This window comes from Pipistrellus kuhlii, unplaced genomic scaffold (genome assembly GCF_014108245.1).
Source record: "Pipistrellus kuhlii isolate mPipKuh1 unplaced genomic scaffold, mPipKuh1.p scaffold_m20_p_1, whole genome shotgun sequence".
NCBI lineage: Eukaryota > Metazoa > Chordata > Mammalia > Chiroptera > Vespertilionidae > Pipistrellus > Pipistrellus kuhlii.
Window position 1 is genome coordinate 63499093 of NW_023425404.1, and position 25187 is coordinate 63524279.

General features: G+C 56.1%; 3 protein-coding genes across 8 annotated transcripts in view; 1 reads left to right on the forward strand and 2 right to left on the reverse strand.

The window, feature by feature from the left end:
* Positions 1–7093, forward strand: part of THTPA (thiamine triphosphatase) — a 43972-nt gene extending 36879 nt beyond the window's left edge. The window contains exons 1-3 of one of the 5 annotated variants that reach the window (XM_036449328.2): positions 3215–3592; positions 3958–4510; positions 6273–7093. In XM_036449328.2, the coding sequence (XP_036305221.1) occupies positions 3964–4510; positions 6273–6418 (693 nt within the window). In that variant the 5' untranslated portion in view covers positions 3215–3592; positions 3958–3963 and the 3' untranslated portion in view covers positions 6419–7093. Of the gene's footprint in view, positions 1–3214; positions 3593–3957; positions 4511–6272 lie in introns of those variants that run through there. The other 4 variants (XM_045584711.1, XM_036449337.2, XM_045584718.1 and 1 more) reach the window with 4 other exon arrangements.
* AP1G2 (adaptor related protein complex 1 subunit gamma 2) lies at positions 7029–15353 on the reverse strand. The gene is made up of 22 exons (XM_036449291.2): positions 15220–15353; positions 14599–14803; positions 14046–14170; positions 13785–13926; positions 13577–13673; positions 13333–13409; positions 13117–13215; positions 12640–12720; positions 12266–12364; positions 12085–12140; positions 11704–11817; positions 11436–11576; positions 11309–11363; positions 11105–11227; positions 9910–9999; positions 9687–9814; positions 9325–9429; positions 8878–9001; positions 8660–8795; positions 7762–7925; positions 7463–7561; positions 7029–7376 (listed from the first exon to the last, which is right to left on the reverse strand). The coding sequence occupies exons 2-22, from the start codon at positions 14800–14802 to the stop codon at positions 7275–7277; spliced, it is 2361 nt and encodes a 786-aa protein (XP_036305184.1). The 5' UTR covers position 14803; positions 15220–15353; the 3' UTR covers positions 7029–7274.
* Positions 15354–15519: 166 nt separating this feature from the next.
* On the reverse strand, positions 15520–24932 carry JPH4 (junctophilin 4). Of its 2 annotated transcripts, XM_036449313.2 has the most exons (6): positions 24729–24931; positions 23654–24209; positions 22117–22888; positions 18922–19040; positions 18078–18610; positions 15520–17177 (listed from the first exon to the last, which is right to left on the reverse strand). In XM_036449313.2, exons 2-6 carry the CDS (start codon positions 24030–24032, stop codon positions 17094–17096), a joined length of 1887 nt encoding a protein of 628 aa, XP_036305206.1. In that variant the 5' UTR covers positions 24033–24209; positions 24729–24931; the 3' UTR covers positions 15520–17093. The 2 variants fall into 2 exon arrangements, with proteins under 2 accessions (XP_036305206.1, XP_045440654.1); XM_045584698.1 differs by lacking the exons at positions 15520–17177; positions 18078–18610; positions 18922–19040 and adding an exon at positions 21373–21745 and having other exon boundaries at positions 24729–24932.
* Between the last annotated feature and the right edge of the window lie 255 nt (positions 24933–25187).

Consider the following 25187-nt stretch of genomic DNA (forward strand, 5'->3'; position numbering starts at 1 on the left):
CAGGGCGACCCCACTGAGCAGGTGCAGCGGACCGCCCGCCGCGGTGGATGCCGGGAGTTGTAGTCCGCCCTCCCGCTAGCCCGGGCGGAATCCGTCCGCCTCGCTGAATCTTGGGAGGGAGCCCAGGCCCCAAGGCAAGGCCCGCCAGTGAGCCTGGCCACCTGCTGGACTCTGGCGCCAGGTCCTAGCCAGTGCCTGCAAAGAGGACAGGCTCCTTTAAACTCTTTTTCACCTTCTCTTCTTCTTTCCGGTTATGAAACCATATGTGTGTTTTGTTTTGTTTTGTTTTGTTTTGTTTTGTTTTGTTTTAAATCATCTCTAGAGCAAGCCCTGGCTTCTACCAGCTTCCCAGAACCGCCTGAGGCCTCTTTTTCCATTCCTTCTCCTGCCTTATTAGCCCCTCCCTTCCAACTGGATACCAGAACATCCTCTTCCGCAGCAATTACTCTGAAGTCTCTGAGAGCCCCCCCACCTCTCTCATCTCAGAGTCCCCAGAGTTATTATAATAACAATAATTGCTAAGATTTATGGAGTGCCAAGGACAGTTTCAAGCACCTTTCCATATATTAACTTATTTAATCCTCACAACTAGTCCCCATTTTACAGTTGAGGAAACAACGGCACAAACAAGTTAATTAGCTGGCCCCAGGTCACATGGTGGGTTACTAATGACAAGCGGTCTGGCTCCAGGGCCTGCCTTAGCTGCTACAGTCTACTCTTTAAAGAGCAAATAAAAACCCTGGAGTTTACAGGAGAAAACAAGGAGAAATTTAACATTCGGAATCTCAAACATGTGACAGTGTGTCAATGAATCCTCACACATAACTATGAGGCAGCCCACATTTTGCCAATGAGAAGCAGAGGTTTCGTGAGACAGAGTAGCTTGCCCAAAGCCAAACGCCTCGAAAGTGAAGCTGGCACCCTGGCTGGTGTTGCCAAATGATGAGAGTGTCTGCCTGACCACCAAAGTGTTGTGGGTTTGATTACTGGTCAATGGAATGTACCTGGGTTGCAGTTTCCATCCTCGGCCCGGTCCTCCGATGGTCAGGGGCAGTTGGGGTCAGTGCAGAAAGCAATCAATCAATTTGATTTGTCTCTCTCATATCCATGTCTCTTCCTCTCTCTCTCTCTTGCTCTCACTCTCGCTCGCTCTCTCCCTCCCTCTTTCTCTCTTTCCTCTCCCCCTTCCCTCCCTTCCATCTCCCTAAAAATCAATGGAAAGAGTATCATTGAGTGAAAATTAACAACAACAACAAAAAGTGAAGCTGGGAGTTTACTCCAGGTCTATCTGGCTCCCAAATATGATCGTTCTTTTCCGTTAAACTCCTCTGCCCACTGGGATTGGGTTTTATAATTCAGGGAAGAAATTAGAGCTTCTTCCCCTTGACAACAAAACTGAAAAGCAGCCAAAACCGGTTTGGCTCAGTGGTAGAGCGTTGGTCTGCAGACTGAAAGGTCCCGGGTTCAATTCCGGTCAAGGGCATGTACATTGGTTGCGGGCACATCCCCGGTAAGGGGTGTGCAAGAGGCAGCTGGTCGATGTTTCTCTCTCATCAACGTTTCTAGCTCTCTATCCCTCTCTCTTCCTCTCTGTAAAAAATCAATAAAATATATTAAAAACAAACAAACAAACAAAAAAACTGAAAAGCAAAGGACAGATGAAAAGCAGGCCAGTGAGAGGAGTTAGTGGCTGCGGGTCCTCCTCTCCCTGCCCATTGGTGCTTGTCATGGCAGGAGCGGGGGGGAGTCTGGGAGGTGGATGCATACAAGACATCCCAGATCAAAATACCGTGTTCGTAAACCAGTGTACTTACCAGGGTTCATGTGTTTTCAGAAGCATGCTGGGAGAGGACAGGTGTTGAGAACCTAGCACTTCTCACCAATCATAGAAGGAATCCAGGAGTTGGTAAGAGCCACTGTTCCTCAGCAAGCCACCACATCCAGGGGGTCCAGCATGCAGTTGACTCCTCCAGGTAACCACAGTCCTCACAGGGACTAGGGAGCAGGAGGGTTCATTTCCCAAAGCAGTCAAAGGGCCACCTCCATGTCTTCCTGTATTTTATTTTATTTTATTTTATTTTTAAAAATATATTTTATTCATTTTTTACAGAGAGGAAGGGAGAGGAATGGAGATAGAGCTAGAAACACACATCAGCTGCTTCCTGCACACCCCCTACTGGGAATGTGCCCACAACCAAGATACATGGAATCGAACCTGGGACCCTTCAGTCCACAGGCCGATGCTCTATCCACTGAGCCAAACCGGTTTCGGCTCTTCCTGTATTTTAAATGACCATGAGTGCTCTCCTGTTCCTGACAAAACCTGCTCAGTGTCCATTGGCAACTCAGTGACATACTCCTCACTCCGTCTGGCACTCAAAACCTTTTCCAACCTGCTCCACAACTTATTTCTAGCTTCATCTCCTTCCACACTGGCCAGGTGCTTTCCAGCTTTTGGGTCTTTGCTCAGGCTGTTCCTGTCTCCATCTGAGTCTCCAACTGTTGAAATCCCATTCCGTCTTTAATTCCCATCCAAAATATCACTTCCTCCTCAGACAGAAAGTTTCCCACCCACCCTTACCCTGGACATTCATGCTGCGGTATGAAAAACTCCAGAATAACTAAGCTTCTTAGTTATGCTTTATAAATAAACGAACAAACAAATAAATAATTTCAGAGGGGGGGGGGGAGATAGAAACATCAATGATTAGAGAGAATCCTTGATTGGCTGCCTCCCATACATCCTGAGCCCAACACCCAGGCATGTGCCCTTGACAAGACTCAAACCCAGGACCCTTCCGTCCACAGGCCAATGCTCTAGCCACTGAGCCAAACTAGCTAGGATTCTTAGTTATGCTTTTATCAGCCCACTGCCAGTGGCCTGCATTTAGTGTCCCCTCCTCATCCCCCCAACCTCCCGCAATAGTCAATATTATTAGTATGTCTGCTGGACAGTGTCTGAATGAGTGGCGTGTATTTCAGGCCCATCTGCTTATGGAGGGAGGGGTTTGGACACCAGACTGGGGCCTCAGCTCCTCCCACCCTACTCTCCCCATAGCCCTCATCAACTTTAGATAGTCTCCTTGGCACTATTCGCAGCCACCATAGCCACGGTGATGGGGGTGGTGGTGGGGACCAAGTCTCCTTTTGGAACTACATCTCCCATCATGCATCCAGGCCCCAGGATGCCAGGCTCGGCCTGAAGCGCGGACCGGGCCGTACCCCGGGATCCAGGAAAGGTCGGGGGTGAAGAGCAAGCGCAGGGGAACGGCCCGTTCCCTTCTCACTGCTGAGGTCCCGGCCCTTTAAACTCTAGCGGCCTCTCGGGCCGGCCTGCCCGTGGCACCACTACTTCGGCCTAATATGGCCGCTCGCGCGGGGACTGGTCCGGAGAGCAGAGCTGGGCCGAGGTCCAGGGCCAGGTTCTGTTCCCGGCATCCCTCGCGGCGTGGCGTGGGCTCTCGTCCCCACCTCCAGGTCCCGCGAGAGGGAGGCTTTCGGGCTCCGAAGTGACAGCCGAGGCTCTGTGGTTGGGGAGGGCTGGTCGGCGGGGTCACCCGGGTAGTGAGCCACCGGCCTGCAGGGTAAGGAGGTGTGTGGGGAGCGCTGAAGGGACACCGGCCATGCGCCTGCTTTTGAAGGAGCCCTTTGGCTTGAGGACATCTTCAGCCATGCAAGGGATCTTACTGGAGACCTGTCACTGTCAGTCTTAAAACATCAAACAGAGGGCGGGGGGGAAGGCGGGGCTTCCAGCACAGGGCGGGGAGAAAGGGCTGCAGCACCAGCAGAGATTCTGTGACAGTGTTGGTGTCTCACAAGTTCTTTCCAGGGTGGTGGTGGTGTGTGGGAAGTGGGGGTGGGGTGTCTTTTCTGAGCTGTCATGCTGCAAGGCAGAGCCCCCTTGGGAAGTCAGCAAATGATTAAAAAAAAAATTTTTTTTTTATTGACTGATTGCAGGTAGTAATGGCCCAGGGATTGATTGAGGTGGAGCGAAAGTTCGTTACTGGGCCTGAAACAGAAGGACGGCTGCAGGAGTTGGGGGGCACCCTGGAGCACCGGGTCACCTTCCGAGACATCTACTATGACACCCCTGAGCTGAACCTCATGCGGACCGACTACTGGCTGCGACAGCGAGAAAACAGTGGTTGGGAGCTCAAAATTCCCGGAATGGCAGGTGTCTCTGGACCCCACAATGTGTACTTGGAACTCACAGCTGAGCCTGAAATTGTGGCCCAGCTCTATAAGGTGCTGGGTGCTGAAGTCCTGGGGGCTGAAGGTGTGGCTGCTGTGCTGGGGCCACTAGGTCTGCAGGAAGTAGCTAGTTATGTGACTAATCGTAGTGTCTGGAAACTGGTGCTTTCCAGAGCTGATCAAGAGGAGCTTCCGCTCAGGGTGGACCTGGACACAGCCGACTTCGGCTATGCGGTGGGTGAAGTAGAGGCCCTGGTGCACAAGGAGGCCGAAGTCCCAGCGGCCCTAGAGAAGATCAACAAGCTCAGCAGCATGCTTGGTGAGGGAGGTGGAACCTTCTGTGCTTTCCCTGTTCCTTTCCTGGGTGTACCCATTAGGACAGTTCGCAGGGAGGGTTTTGGAGTTTTTTCTCTAATGGGAATTGTTTTAGCAACTTTCTAGGAGACTGAGTTTCCTTAGGTTTCTATCACATCCCCTTTCCTCTTTTGCATAGTGCTCTAATGATTTAATTCTGCCAAGTGTCTCTGACCTATCTCAGTCATTCTGATTTAGTTCTCAGACCTCTAGTCTTCAGTTCCATTTGTCAGTTCCTGCTTCAGTCCTTCAGTCCATCCTCCCATCTCCCAATTCCTATCTCCTCATTTTTACAACTATCTAGATCTTCACTGAATGTGTCCTGTTAGCTTTCAGAACAAAGCAATAATGTATTTCTGAGAGACTGGGGCAGGCACTGGCAGACTTGTTTTTCCTGTTCCTAAGCTTAGTGACCTTGTAGACAGCTTGTCCACGCAAGTATGGGGTTGCACATCCCATGGGGCCTTACAGCCCTTGAAAGCTGTTCTCACCATCTCAGCAAACATACACTGAGTTCTAGTTATGTGCCCAGTATGCCATCAGGTACTTGCAATAAGACACTGGCTTATGCCGAAACCGGTTTGGCTCAGTGGATAGAGCATTGGTCTGAGGACTGAAGGGTCCCAGGTTCAATTCCAATCAAGGGCATGTACATTGGTTGCAGGCACATCCCTGGTGGGGGTGTGCAGGAGGCAGCTGGTCGATGTATTTCTCTCATTGATGTTTCTAGCTCTCTATCCTTCTCCCTTCCTCTCTGTGAAAAAGCAATAAAATATATATAAAACACACACACACACACACACACACACACACACACACACACAAAAAAACAAAAAACAAAAAACAAAACAAAACAAAAAAAAACCCAAAAAAAACACTAGCTTATCATGGCTCCACCACAAAGAGGCTAAAAGTCTATGTGAGTCCCATCCCATGGCTATAGCTGCTTCTCTCTCTCTCTCTCTCTCTCTCTCTCTTTTAAATATATTTTATTGATTTTTTACAGAGAGGGAAAGAGATAGAGAGCTAGAAACGTCAATGAGAGAGAAACATCAACCAGCTGCTTCTTGCATACCCCCTACCGGGGATGCCTGCAACCAAGGTACATGCCCTTGACTGGAATCGAACCCGGGACCTTCCAGTCCACAGACCGACGCTCTACCACGGAGCCAAACCAGTTTCGGCTCTCTTTTTAATTTTAGAGAGGAAGGGAGAGGGTGAAGGAAAAACACTGACCAGTTGTCTTCCATATGCACCCTAACCTGGATATGTGCCCTGATCAGAATTGAACCTGTGACCCTTCCATGCACCAGACAGTGCTCCAGCCACACTGGCTAGGGCTCTCCTTTTCTTTCTACATCCCTCTGTTTCCCTCTCTACATGTGCCCCATTACCAAATTAACGAGTTTTTGCCTGTCTAGATGGACTTTAATCTTAATTGGGGGACAGGAGCCACATACTGAAATAGTTGATACTCAGGCCCCCTCTGTCTTCATGGTGCATAAGTGCCTCTTTACCATTTTTCCTTGCTGCCAGAAGTGGCCCTTTTGGGCCCCACTTCTAAACTCGGGGAGTGGGCTGTGGGTTCCGCAAGCTGGTTGGATGGCTGGCGTTCTTCATCCCAGGGCTGCCTTGGAGGCAACTTGGGGGTCCGGTTGCGTGGGCAGGGAATAGACTCAAAGCATTTGTAGCTCTTTCTGCTTCTCTTGTTCTCCTTTTGCCTATAGGTGTGTTGGCACAGGAGAGTGCACCCTCCAAGCTGATCGTGTACCTACAGCGTTTCCGGCCTCAGGACTACCAGTGCCTGCTAGAAGTATACGGCTCCAGAGAGAAGCCGGAGGGGACTAATGATGCTGACAGTGGCCTGGGCTAAGGTGTCACTTCCTCAACAACAGAGAAGAGAACTCTGAGCCTAATGGCGTTCATTCCTTTTCTCACTTGCCTGTTCTCCTGGCTTCCCTTTCCACCGTGACTCCTCTCACCAGCTCTGCCTGTTCCTTCACGCTACCCTCAGTTATCCTGTGGAGCCCTCCCAGGCTGCCTCCTCTCCCTCATCCGTCAGATGCAATCTGTGGGCCGCCCCTCTCCCCTGGCCGCTAAGCAGCCTCCATTGATTTCCGCTCGTGTTTATAGGATTTCCACTTAGCCGTGATCAGTAGTTAAGCACAGGAAAATCCCTTGCCACCCCCCTTCCCTTGGTCGATGCCATTGATTCTGCCAGCGGCTCCTAAACCACCTTACAGCTGAGTTAGAGATGAGGGGAGGCAGCAGGGATTTCCCTGCCTGGGGGCGTTGGGGAGTAGCGGCAGGTTGGGGAAAAGGGTGGGAATCCCTATTGGAAATCTAGAAATTCTGGTTTGATTTTGCCACTGTGCCCTGCTCTGGCCCAAAGGGTAAAGTGCCTCTGTAGGGTCAAATGTGTTCCCGAGCCAGAAAGAAAACGCTTCTTTGTTGAAACCGATTCCAAGGGTACATACTTCCGGTTAAGACTTTTTCTTTGCTGTTATTCATATATTTTCTACTTCAAATATATACAAATATAACTCACTCCCTCAGGCTTTATTGGACTTTCATTATTTGTCCAGGAGAAGGGCGGGCCCCTCCAGTTCTGGCAATGCAAGCACAGGACCAGAGCGCCACCTGCCGGTAGTCCTCAGATGTAGGTTCCAAGAACCTGGGAACCCAAGGGTCTGGGACGCAAGAGGATTTCAGGCTGAGTGGAAGCTGAGCTACTGCCATGTCTCCACAGGCAAGTTGTTCACCTCGAACACCTCCTGCACTGACTGGCCATAGTGGTTGTAGGTGAGGCGCAGCTTTAACCGCAAGGGGGCCTAGGAACAGGAGAGTGGAAACCAGGGTTAGCACAGGTGACTGCTCCCTTCCCTGGGTCTTATTCTCAGGAGACTCCTGAGCTCACCTTGTTAGGATTGAGGACTCGGAGGACCTGGGTCACTGGAAGGCCTCCCTGTGCTGGAACTGTGTCCCCACTGGGGGCCTGTAGCTGCAGCTGGAAACTCTGAACATGGGAGATCGGGCAGGTTCAGGCAAGCCCTGCACACCCAATAGTTTCAAACCCTCTTCCCATAACTCCCCAAGCGATCGTCTCTGCGTGGCACTCCCTTCTCGTCGCATTCTCTTTCCCATCCACCTCCTCCACTCATTGGCCTTTTCTCCTGGAGTGCCCAGGCCACCTCTGAATCCTGGTCTTCTACAAACCTTGGGCACAGCGGCCTGGCAGATGAAGTGGGTGACGTCACCCTCTGAGGCGTTGGTGGCAGTGACAGTGATTACGAGCAAAGTAGGGGTTCCAGGGGGTCTAACAAAAGACAGGTTCAGCTGCAGTCCTTCCCGCTCAAACACTTTAAGATTTGGGATGGGAGCTAGAGGAGGAAGAGAGAAGCAGCTTACTGTATGGACCAACGATGAGTTCATTCATTCTCCCATTCAACTAAGTTTAAGTGAGCTCCCACTGGTGCGGGGCACTGCTTGAGATGCTAGCGACAAAGTGGGCAAGGAGTTGGAGCTGACAGTCAGTCTAGTTTGGGGAGAGAATAAACAAGAAAAGCAAGATAATCACAAGAAGTTGGAGCTGACTGTCTAGTTGCGGGAAGAGAATAAACAAGAAAAGCAAGATAATCACAAACTATAATTGGTGCTAGAAGGAAATAAACTAGGCCAGAGTAACTGGGAGGAACCAACTAAACAGGAGTGGTAGGGGAAGCACCTGACATTTTAGCTGAGGCTTGAAGAGTAAGAATAAGCTAGTCATCTGAGGTGCTAGGGAAAGAATAGCCCATGGAAAAAGAACATGAATTGCCAAGGGCTTGAGGTGAGAGGGTCTGAGGAGCTAAGAGGGGTCAGTGGAGTGGGCAGGAGGGAAGTATATGAGATGGGCCAGGGAGGAAACAGAGTCTTCAGGCCAGGATAAGACATCTGGAACAAAGGGGAGACGTTGAAGGGTGTCTAGGAAGGGAGTACATGCCAGAACCCTGTTACCTACTAAGACGGGCACACAGCAGGGAAGAGGGTACTTGAACCTCAGTGCTTGGCTAAAGAGAAGAAACATCTCTCCCCCCACCCACCGCCCCGACATCTCCCTTTTACTGAGGCTTACCTGGGGCTAGGGGAGCACAGGGAAGGTCGAGCAGGTGTATTAAAGTGCCTTCTGCGGAGGGGTCCACAGGGGCAGGCTGCTGGGAATCCTCAGAGGGTCCATCCAGGAGATCTAACAGATCCAAGAGCTTTGAGGCCTGTGGGGAAAGGGCAGAAGGATCAGGGCTAGGTATGGAAGCCCCACTAAGTCCTCTCCCCCCTGGGCTCCCGCCTCCTTACCTGGGGCTCTGTGGGGACCGGGGCTGGTTCCAAAAGGCGGGTTGCTTCTTGGCTTTCCTTCACTTCCTCATCAGCCTGAGGGCCACCTCGTTCCACAAGAGGCATCTTTTCTAGGATGGCCGCCCTGTGAGGATGGAATGCAGGTTGTCCCTCTGGGTGGCCCTGCGCTTTTTACAAGAGGCGCGTGGCAGGAGGAGTAAGAACATGGAGCCCTGGACACATGGTGGGTTGGAAGGGGCCCTCTGACTTCCTGAGGTGGCACGCTATTGGTGGTTTCCAGATGAGCAAGGAGGGGTGGCAGCCAGCTCAGCCCCAATGAACTGGGAATGGAGGCTCTGGCTGGATGAGGATTGTGACCCTGGCACCCAGAAAGGGACTCTGGGAAGAGGGCATTTGGGGAGAGGGCAGGGACGTGGGCTCTATGCTGGGGCGGGCCGCCAGCCGCACCTCATGTGGTCGTACTTCCGGAAGAGGGTGTTGTACTCCACAGCCCGCTGCTGCAGCTCCACGTCCAGGCAGCTCCCGTAGATGGACACCACCTGGCGGATGCGGCTGGGCCAGAGGGTGGCGTGTGAGTGGGCACGGCCGTCTGCCTTGCCCTGCAACTCCAGGACGTGGCAGGGAAGGGAGAGGCCCCACAGAGCGGGGCGAGGCCCGTGATACTTGGCTCAAAAGGAAGAACCTAAGAATTGGGGGTAATGGGGAGGGGTGTGCCTGGAGAGGAACCAGAAACTGGTGGGCACAGTGAAGGGACTGTCACTGGAGGCACCAAGAAGAGGTCTCTGGGAGAGGCTGGGACCCCTGCTTACTTGTTGTCCCCACGAAGCCGGGTGCTAAGCTTCATGAGGGCCGTGAGGGCGTATCCTCGGGTGGCTGGCAGGGACATATGGGACTGCAGCACCCTCTCCAGTAATGCCAGCACTTCTTCTTCTTCCACCTTTGCAGGCGGGAGGGGCACAGGTAGTGACCCTGGGCCAGCCCTGCCTTCCCCGACAAGTCCCCTCCTCAGTGTACCCTCAATGCAGGTCTCACCTGAAGCGGCTCAGTCTCCTCACAGCTCCCCTCCAGCAGAAGGTCCCCGTATTCCCCAATGCACCAGGCTGCCACTTGCACCAGCGGTTGCTGTGTAGGATAAGAAACATGCTGGGTCAGTGTCTGGGTCCCCCCCCCCTCACTTCCAACCCTGTGACTTCCCTTTAGGTTGGGAGGGATGGGTAAAGGAAAGGGCCTTGGCACAAGGAAGTTATGTTAGTTTGTTCCCCCACTGCCCTGGTTCCTGGGCTTCCTCTGCCCTCTGGTGGCCAGGAGTCAGAACTACATGGTCTGACCACAAAGGGCGCAGCAAGGATGAAGTGAGGGTCCCTACTTAATGTATGGAAAGAGGGCTATGGATACTGACTGGCATCCATTAATTCACTCAGCATTTAATTAATAAAAAAAAAAACCCAAATACATGCAGAAAGAGCTTTTATTGATCTCATTTGATCCCCAAGACAGTTCCGGGAGGGGGGCAGGGTAGAAAGCTGAGTGTGCCAAGCGTAAAGAAGGTTACATTAGAAGGTTACAGCCAGTAGGTACCAGAACCAGGACAGAAATCCAGGTGTTCTTACTAAAAGCAGGGCCCTGCCCTTGAGGAAGTCCTCCACTAAGTAGAAAGTTATGGCTTTGCCCTAGCCGGCGTGGCTCAGTGGATAGAGCATCAGCCTGCAGACGGAGGGTCCCAGGTTTGATTTCCGCCAGGGGCACATGCCTGAGCTGCAGGCTCGATCCTCAGTAGGGACCATGCAGGAGGCAGCTGACCCATGATTCTCTCTCATCATTGATGCTTCTATCTCTTTCTCCTTCCTTCCTCTCTGAAATCAATAAAGAAATATATATATTTTTAAAAGTTATGACTTTGCCAAAACCGGTTTGGCTCAGTGGTAGAGCGTTGGTCTGCAGAATGAAAGGTCCCGGGTTCGATTCCGGTCAAGGGCATGTACATTGGTTGCGGGCACATCCCTGGTAGGGGGTGTGCAAGAGGCAGCTGGTCGATGTTTCTCTCTCATCGACATTTCTAGCTCTCTATCTCTCTCCCTTTCTCTCTGTAAAAAAATCAATAAAACATATTTTTTTAAAAAAAGTTATGACTTTGAGGGGAAAACCATTGGGAACCAGGTGTAAGTAGTTGGCTAAGGAGGGCCTGGGAGGGTTGGGCAGCCTGGGGTCTGGGTGGGGGAAACATTACCTGGGAGATGTCCTGTGCCAGGGCACTGTAGAGGCGGCGCACAGAGTAGGCGTGGAGCTCCTGGGCCCCGCCAATCAGCTGGGTCAGGTTGGCCACCGCATCATCCCGAACATGGGTGCCCGCCTAGAGCAGCATACATGGCCCAGTCAGTGTGCAAGCCCTGCCTGCTCCTGCCCAGCTCTCTCAGACCCGACCCTGCCTCACCATTGTTAGCACTCGCAGGATGGTGTCTATGTGCCATCGCTTGGTCGGGGCAAACCTAGGGGACAGATGGCATTTCAGTCCCAGCACTGACCCACCCTCTCTGCCTCCTGGGCACCGGTCACCTCACCTCTCTGCGGCCAGCAGGATCCCTGAGGCACAGTCTGCCCGCAGGTCAAGGGGGCAGGTCTCCAGGAAGCCCTGAAGCTCTTGTGTCATGGCTCGCACGTTGGAGCTGTTCACCAGAGCCAGGCTCAGTTCCAGGGCCCGCCTGCCGGGACGAAGATGTGTCTCTACGAGTCACTTAGGCCCTCCTCTTCCCCAAGCACCTGTCTTAGTCCCCTTCCTCCAGCTGCTCTGAGCTGGTCCACCAGAGCTGGGCCTTCTGTCTTGCTCACCGGCTGAGAGAGGCGTCAGGTTCCCGAAGACATTCCACCACAGTGGGCCGGTGGCGCTGCACCGCGCTGTGATCGGACTGCACCAGCCGCAGCAACGATGTCAGGGCCACGTATCTGAACAGAATGGGAGAGGCCCCATCGCGCCATGGCCAGCAGCCCTCCTCCCCGCACCATCCTGCCCTGGGTGCAGGCATCAGAATGAATTGGGAGTCTACGGCCATACCACCCTGAACGCGCCCGATCTCGTCTGATCTCGGAAGCTAAGCAGGGTCGGGCCTGGTTAGTACTTGGATGGGAGAATGAATTGGGAGAGTCTGGGAGGAGCAGGGCAGAGGGCCAGGGTTCAGTGGCACAACCCAGCCAGGCACATGGCATTTTTACCTAATATTCTTGTCACTGTTGAGCAAGAAGCGGCCAAGGATGTTGACAGCTAGAACCTATGGAGGCAGAGGTCAGGGACAATTAGGGAAGGAGCAACCTGCTCCTTCAGGAGTGGGGACCGGCTGCCACGGGAACCTGTCTTCCTGGCTGGGGTGGGTGGGGCAGGTAGAGGAGAGGGTACCCGCAGGCCAGCTGCAGAGCGGATGTCCACGATGGTGAGCACCGTCTCAAACAGGACCGCGCTGCCTGCATTTCGGCTGGTGTCTGTGTTAGTGGCCACCTGAATGGGTGGGACAGAAGGTGCATGTAAAATGGGCCCTGTCCTCTCCTCAAGCCGCTGGAAGGTTCTCCACAATGCCACTCAGTCCTCAACCAGCTAACAAAGTTCCCTACGCCCCACACACTACGTGCCAGACTGAGGCAGGCTGTGTCCCTCATGGATATCGCAGTCTGGAGGGAAACGGTGATTATATGGCCACCTCATGGTGAGTTCCCAGCTGCCCAGCTGGGATCACAGAGCAGCATACTTAACCAGCGCCCCTCCCCGTCCCCCACCTGGGCCAGCAAGTCATTCATGCTCTCACTGCTCTCCTCGTGGTTCCGGCCCAGAATCCGAAGCAGACGAAGTATCTGGACCTGCGTTTGGGTCAAAGGTGGAGAAGTTCTTAGGGTAAGGAGCCAAGGGGCTGAGGAGAAAAATCGGACATCGAGGAGAGCGCTGGGAGGGTCTGGCGGATTTTCTATAGCCTCTGTCCCTCTGCCTCGGCGCCCCGGGTCCCGTAGGCCCTGGGAGGGACCCAGAGACATGTGAGGCCAGGGGATTTGGGGACAGGCTGTTTTTTTTACTTGTTAGTAAACTGGATTTTCTGACCTTTAGGCATCCCTTCCCTGCACTGGTCCTCGGGTGACCTGGGCAGTCCTGTGCCTGCCACCCTACCCTGCCCAAGACACTGACTGAGCCAAAGTGTTCTCCGGGAGGTGACCACTGCCACGCCCTCTGTTCCAGGGACACCGCCGAGAAGCTCAGCCCACCTGTAGGAAGGGGTCACTGACTCCAGATATGCTGTGTTCGGCGGAGTATCCCGTCGTCGACACCAGAGTCCGGAGGATCTGCACCAGCTGGGGCACCACCTGGAGGGAGGCACAGCCTTATCTGGGCAGTCTTCCTCGTCTTCTCAGCCATCAGCCCCATCCCAGCCCCACTGCCCCTCTTTTCCTGGCCCAGGGCCTGTCCCTTCACCAGCCCACCTTTCGAAAGTGCTTGAGGGCTGCAGGGCTTCGTTCGCAGAGCTCTGTGATCAGCGTGATGGTGCCCAGCAGGACGCCTGGTGTCGGGGCAGGGGAAGTGAATGGTGGGCCAGGGGCACAGGAGAGTCTGCTGTGTGTGTGTGCACATACTACCCTTCTCCAGGGAGCTACGGTTCCTGTCCCACTTTCCGCCTCTGGCCACAAGCCAGAGCTGAGGAGGGGATGGGGAGCCCCAGGGTCTTACCGTGGTGACGTTCGTGGAGCAGTTTGGCACAAACTGGGAGGAAGGTGTCGGAGAGCTCAGGGACTTTTCGGATCATGTGCACTGCAGTCAGCACAGCCTGCAGAGGTCAGGGGGCTCAGAGAGGACAGGGGTCTGCCAGGAGGGGCCCCCACCTCTGCAAACAGGACAGTTTCCGGAGGGACAAGTCTCTAGAGTCCCGCCATCTCACCTTCTTACGCAAGTAGGGGCTTCGCTCCAGGAGCAGTTTCTCCACCTCGGTGGCCAGGTCCCGGCACATCTCGGCAGAGCCCATGGTGCTCAGAGTGCACAGGGCCAGGCCTTGCACGGCCTGAATACCCTGGCTCAGGTCGCTGCAGAGTTTTGGGAGGACCGTCAGTCCTTCCCTACCTACAACAGGCAGCGCCCAGGGAGCCCCCAGATCCCCTCTCCCCCATCTCCCTGGTCCCAAGTGCTTCCCAGAAGCTCTCACTTCTTGATGCTGTTGGTAATGAGCAGGTGGGCATCCTGCCTCTCATCCAGGAGCAGCATGGCCCCCAGGTAGCCCACCCTCTTGTCTATGAACCTGGGGGAGGCGATCAGTTTCAGGCACTCCATCTATGGGGAAAGAGGCAGACCCGGAAGGGACAGGAGTGAAACTGGAGGCACCAACATCCCTTTTCTAGCTTCCTCCTCAACACCAGGTTAAGTTCTCAGGGCACCAGGTCCCATCACCCTCCCTTCAGCAAAAGGAGAGGCTCAGAACATTCCGAGTTGGTGGGTAGCTTCAAGAAAAGGAAGTTGAGGAGAATGGGAGAAGAGAGGAGGTGCCCCGAATGAGGCTGGCCAGAGAATGCAGGGTTCGGTCCACCTGATGACCAACAGGGGCTGCAACTGGGGAAGGGGGTCGGTGCTGCATGCTGTGAGGGCTTGGCACATTGCAGAATTAAAAAAACAGGGGCAGCACAAATAGGCGAGCAGGCCCAAGGCCCTATCCCACCAGCCGCCCTCCTCAAACGCAGGAGGCAGGCACCCCGGGGCGGTACCTGTCCAAAGTGGGCGGGGTAGCCCAGCATGTGGACATAGAGCAGTTTGGCCAGCTGGCGGTGCCGGTGCAGGGGGTCCCCATCGCGGAAGGAGGCCCGGATGTGGGCGCACTCCTTCTGGATCACTTCCCGCTCCTGCGCCTGCGTCTTGGCCCCTCGAATCTCCTCGATCAGATCCTGAAGCTTCAGCGAAGACATCACCATCCTGGGCGCGGCGTGGGGGGAGCATAGCCCGGGGAGGGAGAGGGCTGTCACCGCCTCCGGCCTTCCTGCCCAGGCTTGCCGGGTGCCAAGACCCCGAAGGCCGGGGGGTCCCCCAAGTCCCCTAAAACTGAGGCTCTCTGCACCTTTCCCCGCGGAAGCCTCCAAGCTCCGCCCCCTTCTCCCCGCGGAGGCGACCCCCACTACGCATGCGTCCCCGCCCCGCCCCGCCCCGCCCCGCACGCGCCCCGACTGAGCATGCGGGGGAGACCCGCCTGTTCGCTCCCCTCCGCCCCGCCGGGCGCCCCATCCCCGGCTCAGCCGGGCCTTTCCTCCCGGGGCTCCGCGCTGCTGCCCCCGCGGGGTTCCTCCCGGCGCTCCATCCAGGGCCCCGGCTCCCCGCACGGACGCCAGCCTCACCTGGCTGCGGGCTCCGCTCGCTCGCTCCGCTCCCCCCGGCGTTTCCTGGTGCAGCGCCGGGCGGGGCTGGGTGCTCCGCCTGGTCCTCCCCTCTCCCCGCCCCCACCGCGGGACCGCCCCCCTCGCGGAGCCGTCTTGGGGACTCTGACCTCGGGCTTGGAGGTTAGGGGAAGAACTCTAAGCTGCACAGGCTCCTTGAGGCTGCCCACAGGCCTGAGGCTCCCCCAGGGGGCCCCACGCGGGGACCCTCAGGGAGCTTAGGTTTGAACACATCGCACCCCAAAGGAGACGTCAGTCCCCCCCTTTTTTGAACTTTTTTATTAATATATTTTTTTTGTTAAATTTCTTTGTATTTTTTTTTTTTCCTGCAAGACTTGGTGTTGGCGGCACTGTTTGTAGTTTAACGTCAATCCCAAATTCCATGAAGTAGAAACCAGAAGTCAAGGTTGAGGGGGAAGGAAGGAAGGTGGCAGGCCAAGGAGTCAACAGAGTTTGACTAGAAAAAACAGAAGAGAAGTGTGTGTGTGTGTGTGTGTGTGTGTGTGTGTGTGTGTGTGTGGTGGGCATTCCCAGGCAAGGCCATTCCTTGAGGGAGTTGTTTGGCAGGCAGCTTGCCTCTGCCTCATGCAGGGGAGGGAGGAAAGATCCCCTGGGGACCACAGTCCCCTCTGCCTAGGGCTTCCTGCCCCCAGGGGAGAAGTTAGTACCAGGGATCTGCCACATCCTCAAACAGGGCTCTCCGCCCACCTCTGCCCTGCCTGGAAAAGCGTATGATACATCGGCTTCCTGTGATCCCCTTTTCTGTTTACCCATTTCACAAGATTCTGATATGATGCAGGAAGATATATAACCTACTTAGAGATAAAGCTTGTCACAACTTTTGCTGCCCTGTGAGTTCCCGTCAACTGGTCGCGCTCCATTCCCCAAAACTGCCTCCCCCAACACAACTGCCGGAGTTGGGGAGTGGTGTCCTTGCTCAAGTGCCTCTAACCGTCTACATGTCTTCTTCAGGCCCCTTAGACATTTCATCAAAGGCCACAAGTGAGTCCAGACCAACCAAATAAACTCAGGGGAGGGAGAGGGTGGGAGAGGTCAGTGGGTGGACTTGGCTGCATTGGGCTCTTCCCTTCCCTCACACGTTGCTCTTGACGCGGCATGCCACCCAGGGGGTTGAGGAAAGAAAGTGGGAGATGCTAGGGAGTCATGCCTCTTCATTTCCCTTCACATCTCTTTTTCAGGGAAGGGTGGAACTAGGGAAGAACCTATCTGAGTGCTTGGAGGGGAGATAGGATCCTCCAAAGTCAGAGGTGGTGACTGTACCTCCTCCAGCTTTTTCATGAGGCCTCAGAGGGGCATCAGGGCCCTGGGTTAGGGAGCCACAGAACTCGATCAGTGCCTTGACCAGTATAGTCCCTCCTCCCTTTTCTTCCTCCTTTCCACTCACCTTCCCGGAGACTCCTCAGGACACCAAAACCCCACCCCCATCCAAGCTCAGGTCTAAAGAAAAGATGGGCAGGGTGTGGGGCAATGGTCTGACTTAGATTTGTGTGTCTCAGAGAAGAGAGAAACTCTGAGCAAGAAAAGCCCTTCATATGTAAACAATCTAGAGAAAGAAAGAGTTGGGGTGGGACCGGGATTGAGGAAGATAGAGACAGATCCAGAATAAATGAGAGAATCTGAAAGGAGAGCAGAAAAGGAAAAAAAAGCAAGAGATAAAAACAAAGGAAAACAGAAAAGGGAAGGGAGAAGAGGGGGAAAAAATATAGGAGAAAACACAAGCAGGAGGAGGAAAAGGAAAAAAAAAAAAAAAAAAAAGGCAGATCAAAGGAGTGAAGAGGCAGCAACCGAAGCCAGAATTAGGCCAGGCAGGAGCCTTAGGTGAGGAGCTGGGAGAACAGGAACGCCAGGCTGAGGTCCAGGAGGGCCACGGCTCCCACCACCAGGGGGTTGGCAGCTCCCTAGAGAGACAGGGAAAATGCAGCTCAGGCCCTGGGCACCAGGTCCAGTGACCCGTCTCACCTTCCTGCCCTGGCCAAGGTGGCAAAGCAGAAGGGCCCCAGACCCCTCTCCTTAGAGGCCAGAGCACAGAGATCATCAACTTTTGTCTTGGATTACAAAACACTCCTCTGCTCCCAGCCAGGGCCCCGCCTTCCTTCTGGCTCCTTTAAGTCAGGAATAACCCTCCCTCCCTCCTCCTTCCACTCTACTCCCACCAGCATGTCACATGGCCCAGGCAGAAGGTGTCTGGCCTTGGTAGCATACATTGGCAGCAGCAGCTGGTACTGCAGTAAAGCAGAAAGGGATGAGGATGTGGTTGCTAGGAAACAGAAGGCCTGGAGCCCAATCAGAGTAGAGGGTTCTGGGGAAACTCCACCCCTCCTCATTTTCTGCCTTTTTTTCCTATTTCCCTTCTTCCCAGAAGAGGGAGGGAGAGTTGGGGCAGGGAGGGAACAAACTTTTCCTTTTTTATTTCTGGGCAGCACCAAAGAGAGAAAGTGTGGAGGTGGGGTGGGGGTGGAGTGGGAAACTGGGAGCTGGAAATGAGATGGAAAGAGAACAGGGAAAGACGTTCTGGCTCTACCGTTAATTGTTCGTTTGTAACCTTGGGCTGGTTACTTTAAGTGCTCTGTGACTCAGTTTCCCCTTCTGTCAAAAGAGGGAGTTAGGCATGATGGTCTGTCTCTAAGGTTTCTGCCAGCTCTCAAGTTTTTAAATATGTCTGAAGCGGGATATAGTGTAAGACTGGGCAGGCACAGGGAAAGCTGGAGCCAAGGCTGTGAGAAGAGGGTCAGAAAGTGAGACTCAGGGCGCAGAGCGGGGCGGGGCGGGGGGGGGGGGGGGGAGGGTGTCTGTCTCACCGGCTGGGCTGGCCTCTCGGTGGCAGGGGGCTCCTCAAGCTCTTCCATCAGGCATCCAGCTTCAGGACTCCTCGAGGAGGGGCCCCGCGGGGCTGGCGTGGCCAGAGGCTCAGGCTCCGAGGCCCCGAGGGTCCTTAGGAGAGGCAAGGGCTCTTCGTCTTCCCCCTCCTCCTCGCGGAGACTTCCGGAACTGTCACTGCAGCCTCCACGGAGGGAGGAACCGTCTCTGGGCCCTGGGCCCTGGATCCCAGCCTCATCCTCGGCCTCATAGCCAGCCAGTTCCTCTGCCTGCCCGCCCGGGCCGCCCCACTCCTCGGGCCAAGTTTTAGGGCTGGAGAAGGGACCCCGGTCCCTCCCAGGAGGCAGTGGGTTCCGGCAGGCTGGGGGTCTCCAGGGCTGGCGGCAGGAGGCAGGGCTGCTGGGCAGTTCAGGGGAGCCCTCGGAGGGGGTCAGTCCATTCTCGTACACTCCAGGGCTGTCCTCGTCCAGGGGCTCTGTGTCCGAACCTTCCGAGTCCTGCCTGGGTCTGCGGCCTGGGGCGGGGAGAGCTGAGAATCAGAGGGGCCAACGTGCCTTGGGCTGCAAAAGCTTTATCCCTCCAGGGGGCACCTCCCAGGACTTTGGGATCCCCAAACTTACAGCCAATCATTGCAAGACTCAACTCCTTGTCCTTATTACCCTATTTCACCAATTCTCAGTTCTGTTCCCAACCCTACCGCCCTCTGTCCTCTCAAACCCTCATATCTGGGCTTTCCCATCCCCAGTCTCCTGTGGGGATTCCCTTCCTTTTTCCCTTCCAGCGCCCCAGGGGGCCCACCCCCACCCCCAGCTGCCCATGCCTCACCTGGGGCCTCTAACATGGGTTGCAGGTCCTGGGCTATCAGTTTGGCCATTCGAGCAGCCTCCACAGCCTTCTCGGCCACACTGCTGGCTGCTACTGCCTTCAGAAGGGCGTCTGCTGCCCTGTCAGGTTCCGGGGACAGGGATTTAGCAGTTCTGCTCAGATGTTCCAGCCCCCGGCCCATGTCCCCACCACAGCACATCCCCTGTCCTTTGGTTTCCTCTCCTAGACCTGGGCTGTGCCTGCTGTCATCATACCCTCCTGGCCCTCTCACCCTCCCACCATGACATTCTGTAGTAACACTTCCCTCCTCAAGCTACAGGCCGGGCCAGGCTCTCCCCTACTGCCCTCAACCCTATTATTCCATTCCTGTCCTGCTCCCTTCCTACTGAGAACTGAGACCTTACTCTTTCAGCACACCCCTTTGCAGTCCCACCTGCTTGGTGCTTACAAGCTCTGCCTGCCTGCCCTCTTTACTATTGCTCCCTCATGTTGTTATAAACTCCCCTCACACTCCCTGGGATCATACATCTTTTTGTGGGGTCCAGGACGTTTTTCTGTATCTCACCTCTGTCCTTCTAACAGCGTTGCCCTCCCCACACCTAGCCTTTACTCTAAGCCAGGGGTCGCCAACCTTTTGGGCCATGGACCACTACCAGTTGGCGGCCGCTGCTCTCAGCCACCCTCTCCCTGTGTTAGGAGCCTTTACCCCCCTCCCCCACCACTGCTAGTCCTTATTGAGGCCTGCCTCTCCTTGCAGATTTCCTGACATGAGAATCTCACATCTTGCTTTTCCGCAGCCTCTTCATTGATTACATTGTTCTCTGCTTCCTCACTGCCACTGCTCCCCCCCTCTCCTTCCCCCACCTCTTGCCCCATCTCATCCTTTCTGCATCTGGAAGTGGAGTAAGGGTGGGTCCCCCCTTTTGCTATTATCTATTCTCTCTTCCTGCCAACAGGCATGCTTTCTCACCGCTGGGTAATTCTGCCTTCTGGGTCAGCTCCTGGTCTCCCTTCTACAGACCCCCTCCCATCCCACCCTGCTCCTTAGGTACCGGGTACCTGGAAGCATTATCAATCTGTTCCCTGCTGATGTTGCCCAGTTCTCGCTCTGATTGATATCAGACACTTTTTAAAAATTTTCCATTCCCGTTCACCCTCTGTCGTTAAGGGTACATGCCTTGTAATCATTAAATCAGTTCTGTAATTCTGACTGATATACTTGCCATGGGTTTGAATAGGTCAAGACCCATGATTCCCTCTTGCCCCAGGCCCCTTTAATCTGGCCTAGGAAGACAGTCTAAGTCTGGGAGTAGGGAGAAGGATGGTGGTGTCCACTGCAGACTCAGGTCCACCTGCTCTGCCTGTCCCTTGGAAAATATGGTCAGCAAACCTGGTGGGTCAAGGACCTTAAGAGCCTGCTTGGAGGGACCTCAGACAATGCTATTTGTCCATCTCGTCCATCTCAGGGCTTTCAGACTCTATATAGCCAGTCCTGTCCTAAAACTGAGCTGGTCTCAGGGTTTAGGGCAGGGGGTGAGGATATCAGTTACATTGAGTTCTGTTGGTGGTAAAAAAACAAAAACAAAAACACCCTCCCTACCCCCCGCAGCAAAGCTGACTATGTTTTTGACTGGGGAGGGTGTGGATGATCAAGTCCAGGCAGCAGACCCAGTCTGTGCTTTGGCATCAGGCCAGGCTCAGGCTACCTGGCAAAGGCATTTGGTGCTAAGGCTCTGCTGTTTCCATGGCAGCTCACAGCCAATCAGGTTTGTCAGGCCTGTTGCTGGGGAGACCAACCAGCCTCCTCCCACTGCTTGATCTTCCAGCTACTGAGATCCGTTGATTTTCCCTGCACATGCCCACTCCCCATCTAACCTGAAGTGCTCCTTGGTGCTCTGCCTTCCCCCTCCCCTGGCTCACACACGTATACAGAGAGACATTCTTTGGCTCAGGCACCTACTCTGGATATGACATGTACACACACATCCCTTGTCACTCATTATACAAATCCACTGAAGTATATTTAGACATATCTTGATCTCTGATCCTCTGGAACAGTCTCAAAATTAAACAAAATCCTTCAACTGTGCCCTCCCCTTTAAATAAAATCCAATATATAAAAACTCATGTGTGAGCTGCATATATCAGGGGCCTGTAGATTTCATTACAAATGGATTTTTGGCTCTCTTTAGATCTGGGCTACCTACTGCAGTCATCACAAGTCATATGTAGCTATTAAACACTTAAAACATGGCTAACCTGAATTGAAATGATGTGCTATAGGTGTAAAATACATACTAGATGGCAAAGATTTAGTAAAAAAGGGGAGGGGATGTAAAATATCTCATTTATAATTATATATTGACCATGGGTTCAAGAGGTAATATTTTGGATATATTGGTCTAAATAAAAACATATTATTTAAGCTCACCTAATCTGTTTCTTTTTCATATGGTATTAGAAGACTAAAAATCATGTATTTGCTTTACATTGTAGAGCCAGACAGCTCTGCTTTAAAGAACAAGGTTCCCGAGGGATGAAAATGTAATCTGATTTGCAGGAAAGAAATTCATTTAGCAGCAAGCCTCCTCCCTTCAAATCTTTATCAGTGGGAAAAGAACGGGAGGCAGAGGAGGCAAAGTTTAGAGGGACTTGGAACATGTAGTCCTTGTAGGTGGGTGGGTCAGCGTACAGACTAGACCTTCCCAAGGCCCCAGGGGGATGCTATGGGACTGCGGGCAGGCTGAAGTGTGGTGAGGAATGCCTGCTCTGTCTCCTTGCCCAGGGCTGCTGCTCACCATCTGAGGCCTGAAGGCTAGATTAGCTGCAAGAAGAGGAAGACTAGGAACATTTCTGAGTTCCAGGGAGGTTCCTGGGCCTGCCCAAGGCAGTGCTCATTGCTAATCCCACACACAGTGACACGTGTCCTCACAAAAGACACTGAGACACACTCACATTCTAACACGGCTTCCCTCAAATTCCCAGCCACCCACAGTCACACCCACATCCACCTGTAGCCTCAGAAAGAAACACTCCCAACACCCAGCGCTACAAAGGCCTGGCCCTAGGCCTGCTCTTCCCCCACTAGGCCCCAGGCCACGCGTCTGGGTCCTCCTTTAGGCGCCAATCCCCTTCCCCGTCCCCAGGGTACCTTCTCCCCTTAGCCCAGCTTTGGCCTCTGCACCCGGTGCCCACCTGGCAGCGGCAATCTCCTGGCGCTGGCGGGCAGCACTCACTGCTCGACGGGCGCCCTCGACGGCCCTGTCCACCTTCTCCTTGATCTTGCCCCGCCGCAGGGCCAGCGGCAGGAGGCTGCGCACGCGACCCCCGTGCACCAGCCGGTTGCGCTTGTACTTGCCCTCCTCACGGGAGCCGTCGGGGCGGGTGGTGCGCCCGTAGCCGTGCCGCCGGTTGCCCAGCCACTCGCCCTCGTAGCGCAGCCCGTTGGAGCGCTGGCTCACGCCATAGCCACTGCGCCGGTCCGCGCGCCATTCGCCCGCGTACACCTCGGTGGCGGAGCCCTCGATGAGGGCGGGTGGCGCCGGGGCCAGGGACCCGCTGGCCTCAGAGCCCGGGGGCCCCGTGCTGCCCACCTCGCTGCTCACCTCGCTGCGCAGGGAGCCCCGCTTGCTGCCCAGGGAGCCGCGGCGCCCGCCCGCGCGGAGCCCGCCGAGCAGCAGCGAGCGGCGGAAGAAGCCGCCGGCCACGGGGGTGCGCTTGCGGGAGGACGCGCGGTCGGCGTCCCCGGGCCCGGCCAGCACGAAGCCGCCCCGGGAGCCGGAGGCCGGGCTGCCGCCCTCGTCGCCGGGCAGGGGCAGGGGCGGGGGAGGCGTCGGGGGGTCGCTGTGGCCGGAGTCCAGGGAGGTGCGGCGGGGCGAGCGCAGCAGCGCCGCCTGGTGGTAGGGCACGCTCTGGCGCACCCCGTAGCCGTGGCGCTTCCCGGCCTGCCACTGGCCCTGGTAGGTGCCTGCGGGCGGGGTGGGAGCGGGAGAGCGAATCAGGACCTGCTGCTCCCCGGACCCCGGGCCCCAAGCACCCCTGGAAGCCTTAGCGTGGAGGCGAGGGAAGGGCACTCGGGCTGGGGACAGGCCGGGCTGGGTCGGAAGGCCTGGGGAAGCGCAGTGGAGGCCGCCCAGCCGCAGAGGTGTGAATCTTGGCAGTGTGGGCAGGCAAGGGAAAGGGCGAGGCGCAGGCAGGCCGTGGTGTGTACTGGAGGACAGACAGTCGGAGGGTGTAGGGGACAGGCGGACGGAGCAGCCATGTGACAAGCAAACAGGACGAGGAGGGGCAAGCCGAGCAAGGCAATGTGCGGGGCCAGGCAGAGCAGGGTGCTAGGGACAGGCAGGTGGAGAGGGGAGTGTGTGGCACATGCAGGGAGGAGTGTGAGGGCTGGCAGGTGGGGAAATGAGGGTCAGGTAGACGGAGGGGTGCGGGGAGAGGGATGAACAGGTAGGTTGGGGAGAGGGAAGAGCAGGCAGGGGGCTGACAAACGAGTAGGGCGTGTGCGATGGGGGAGGAGAGGACGGAGCGATGGGTGCAGAGGTGCCTGTGGATAGGGATGGGGATGTGGATGGGGATGGGAATGGGGATTGGATGAGGATTGGGATGGGGATGGGAAGGGAGCCGGGCGTAGGGGTGGGGAGCTATGGCAGGGGGAGGCATACGCGGGCCAGACCGCCTTGGGGGCGCGGACGGACGAGCAGACAGACAGACGCAGGGGCCGGGCCCGCACCTCCGTCGGAGTAGGTCTCGGTGCCGTAGCCGTCCTGGAAGCCGTCCTTCCAGAGCCCGGCGTAGCGCAGGCCGGACGCGCTCTCCCACACGCCGCTGCGCCCCTTCAGCCCGCCCTGCCACTCGCCGCGGTAGGTCCAGCGGCTCTTGCGCTCCACGCCCAGCCCTTCGCGCTTGCCCTGCTGCCAGTGGCCCTGGTAGCTGTGCCCGCCGGGCCCCGTGAAGACGCCCAGCGACTCGAAGCCGTGCGCCCAGCAGCCGCTGTACTCGCCCTGGGCGCCGGGCCCGGTGCACACGCCGTAGCCATGTGCCCGCCCCGCCTCCCAGCCCCCCACGTAGCAGCCCCCGTCGTCAAAGTCGAACTTGCCCCCGGGGGACATGCATGTAGTTGGCGCGGCCTCAGCCCCCCGGCGGCGGCGGCTCAGCGCATCCCGGGGCCGGAGAGCCGGCTGGGGGCCTGGGAGCCGGGCGAGGCCTGGGGGCGGGGGCAGCTAGACTGGGGCCGGGCGGGGGGGCCCCGGCGCGGGCTGGCAGGGCCGGACCCTCATCCTGAGTGGCTGCGGAGAAAGGGGGGGGGGGAGTGGTGAGCGAGGCCCCTCCTCTTTGCCCGCGGGTCTCTGGCCCAGTGGCTCGGGGGCATTAGCGCCGCCCCCACCCCCCACCCTCGGGAGCATCTCACAGCAGCTCCTAAGCTTTGGAGGCGCGGGGGGGCCCCCTCACCTCCCTGTTCCTGGAGGGGACCGACCCCTCCCATGACTTTGGGTCCCAACCCCGAGCGGGAGTCCCTCTTCTCCAATCTAGAACCCCAACGTGTCCAGGGTGGAGGGCAGTTTTGGGGAGCAGGGTCCTGAGAGGGGGGCTGGGCAGAGTCTCAGGCCCCGAGCTGACTGGGCTGCTGCCAGGACCTATCTGTCTGGTTCTCTGGTTCCCAGGCAAAGGGGCGGTGTGGCGGAGGAGGTCTGAGCAGGGTGGGCGGAGGGTTTGGTGGGGAAAAGGGTAGGGATGGGGAGGCTCTGCAGGGCAAACTCGAGGGTGGGGTGGGCAGACCGGCAGGAGGGAGCGGGTAGGTTACTCACCGTGTGGGCTGGGGATCAGCCTGCCTCCCGGGCGCGGCGTCCATGGCTGGGTACCTCCACGCCGACCTCGCCGGGACACACCAAGCCCCCTCCCCTTCCGGAGAGACTGCTCCAACCCGGAGAGCAAAGGTGGGGGAGCCCAGCGGGAAGACCAGGCGGGGTGTGCGTGTGTGTGTGTGGGGGGGGGGGGGGAGAGGAGGGATGGCGAGGGAAGGGGGGAGAATAGTGTAGGGGGGAAATTCTGCCTCGGAAGGAGATAGGGAAGAGAAGCTGCGAGCTGGGTGGGAAGGGAGAGGGGGCTACCTAGAAGGGGTGTTTTTATTATGTTTTTTTTTTTCTTCTTATGGTTGGGAGAGGGGGGGAAAATATCAAAATACCGATTCCATCCCAGCACAAATCAATGTTTGCTCCATCCCAGCATCACGGGGGAGGCTGGGCCAGGCAGATTTAAAGGGGCAG

Excerpts from the sequence above, each read along its gene's own strand:
- AP1G2 (XM_036449291.2), bottom strand. The coding sequence starts at position 14,802 with ATGGTGATGTCTTCGCTGAAGCTTCAGGATCTGATCGAGGAGATTCGA. Across the intron at positions 13,216-13,332 it reads CCCTCAAGCACTTTCGAAAG|GTGGTGCCCCAGCTGGTGCA; the intron begins GTGGGCTGGTGA and ends GCCTCCCTCCAG. Across the intron at positions 7,926-8,659 it reads CTGTGCTCCCCTAGCCCCAG|CTCCCATCCCAAATCTTAAA; the intron begins GTAAGCCTCAGT and ends TTCCTCCTCTAG.
- JPH4 (XM_036449313.2), bottom strand. The coding sequence starts at position 24,032 with ATGTCCCCCGGGGGCAAGTTCGACTTTGACGACGGGGGCTGCTACGTG. Across the intron at positions 22,889-23,653 it reads CGAGACCTACTCCGACGGAG|GCACCTACCAGGGCCAGTGG; the intron begins GTGCGGGCCCGG and ends CCCCGCCCGCAG. Across the intron at positions 17,178-18,077 it reads CCGAGAGGCCAGCCCAGCCG|GGAGCTGCCAACCCCCTGGT; the intron begins GTGAGACAGACA and ends CTGTCTCTCTAG.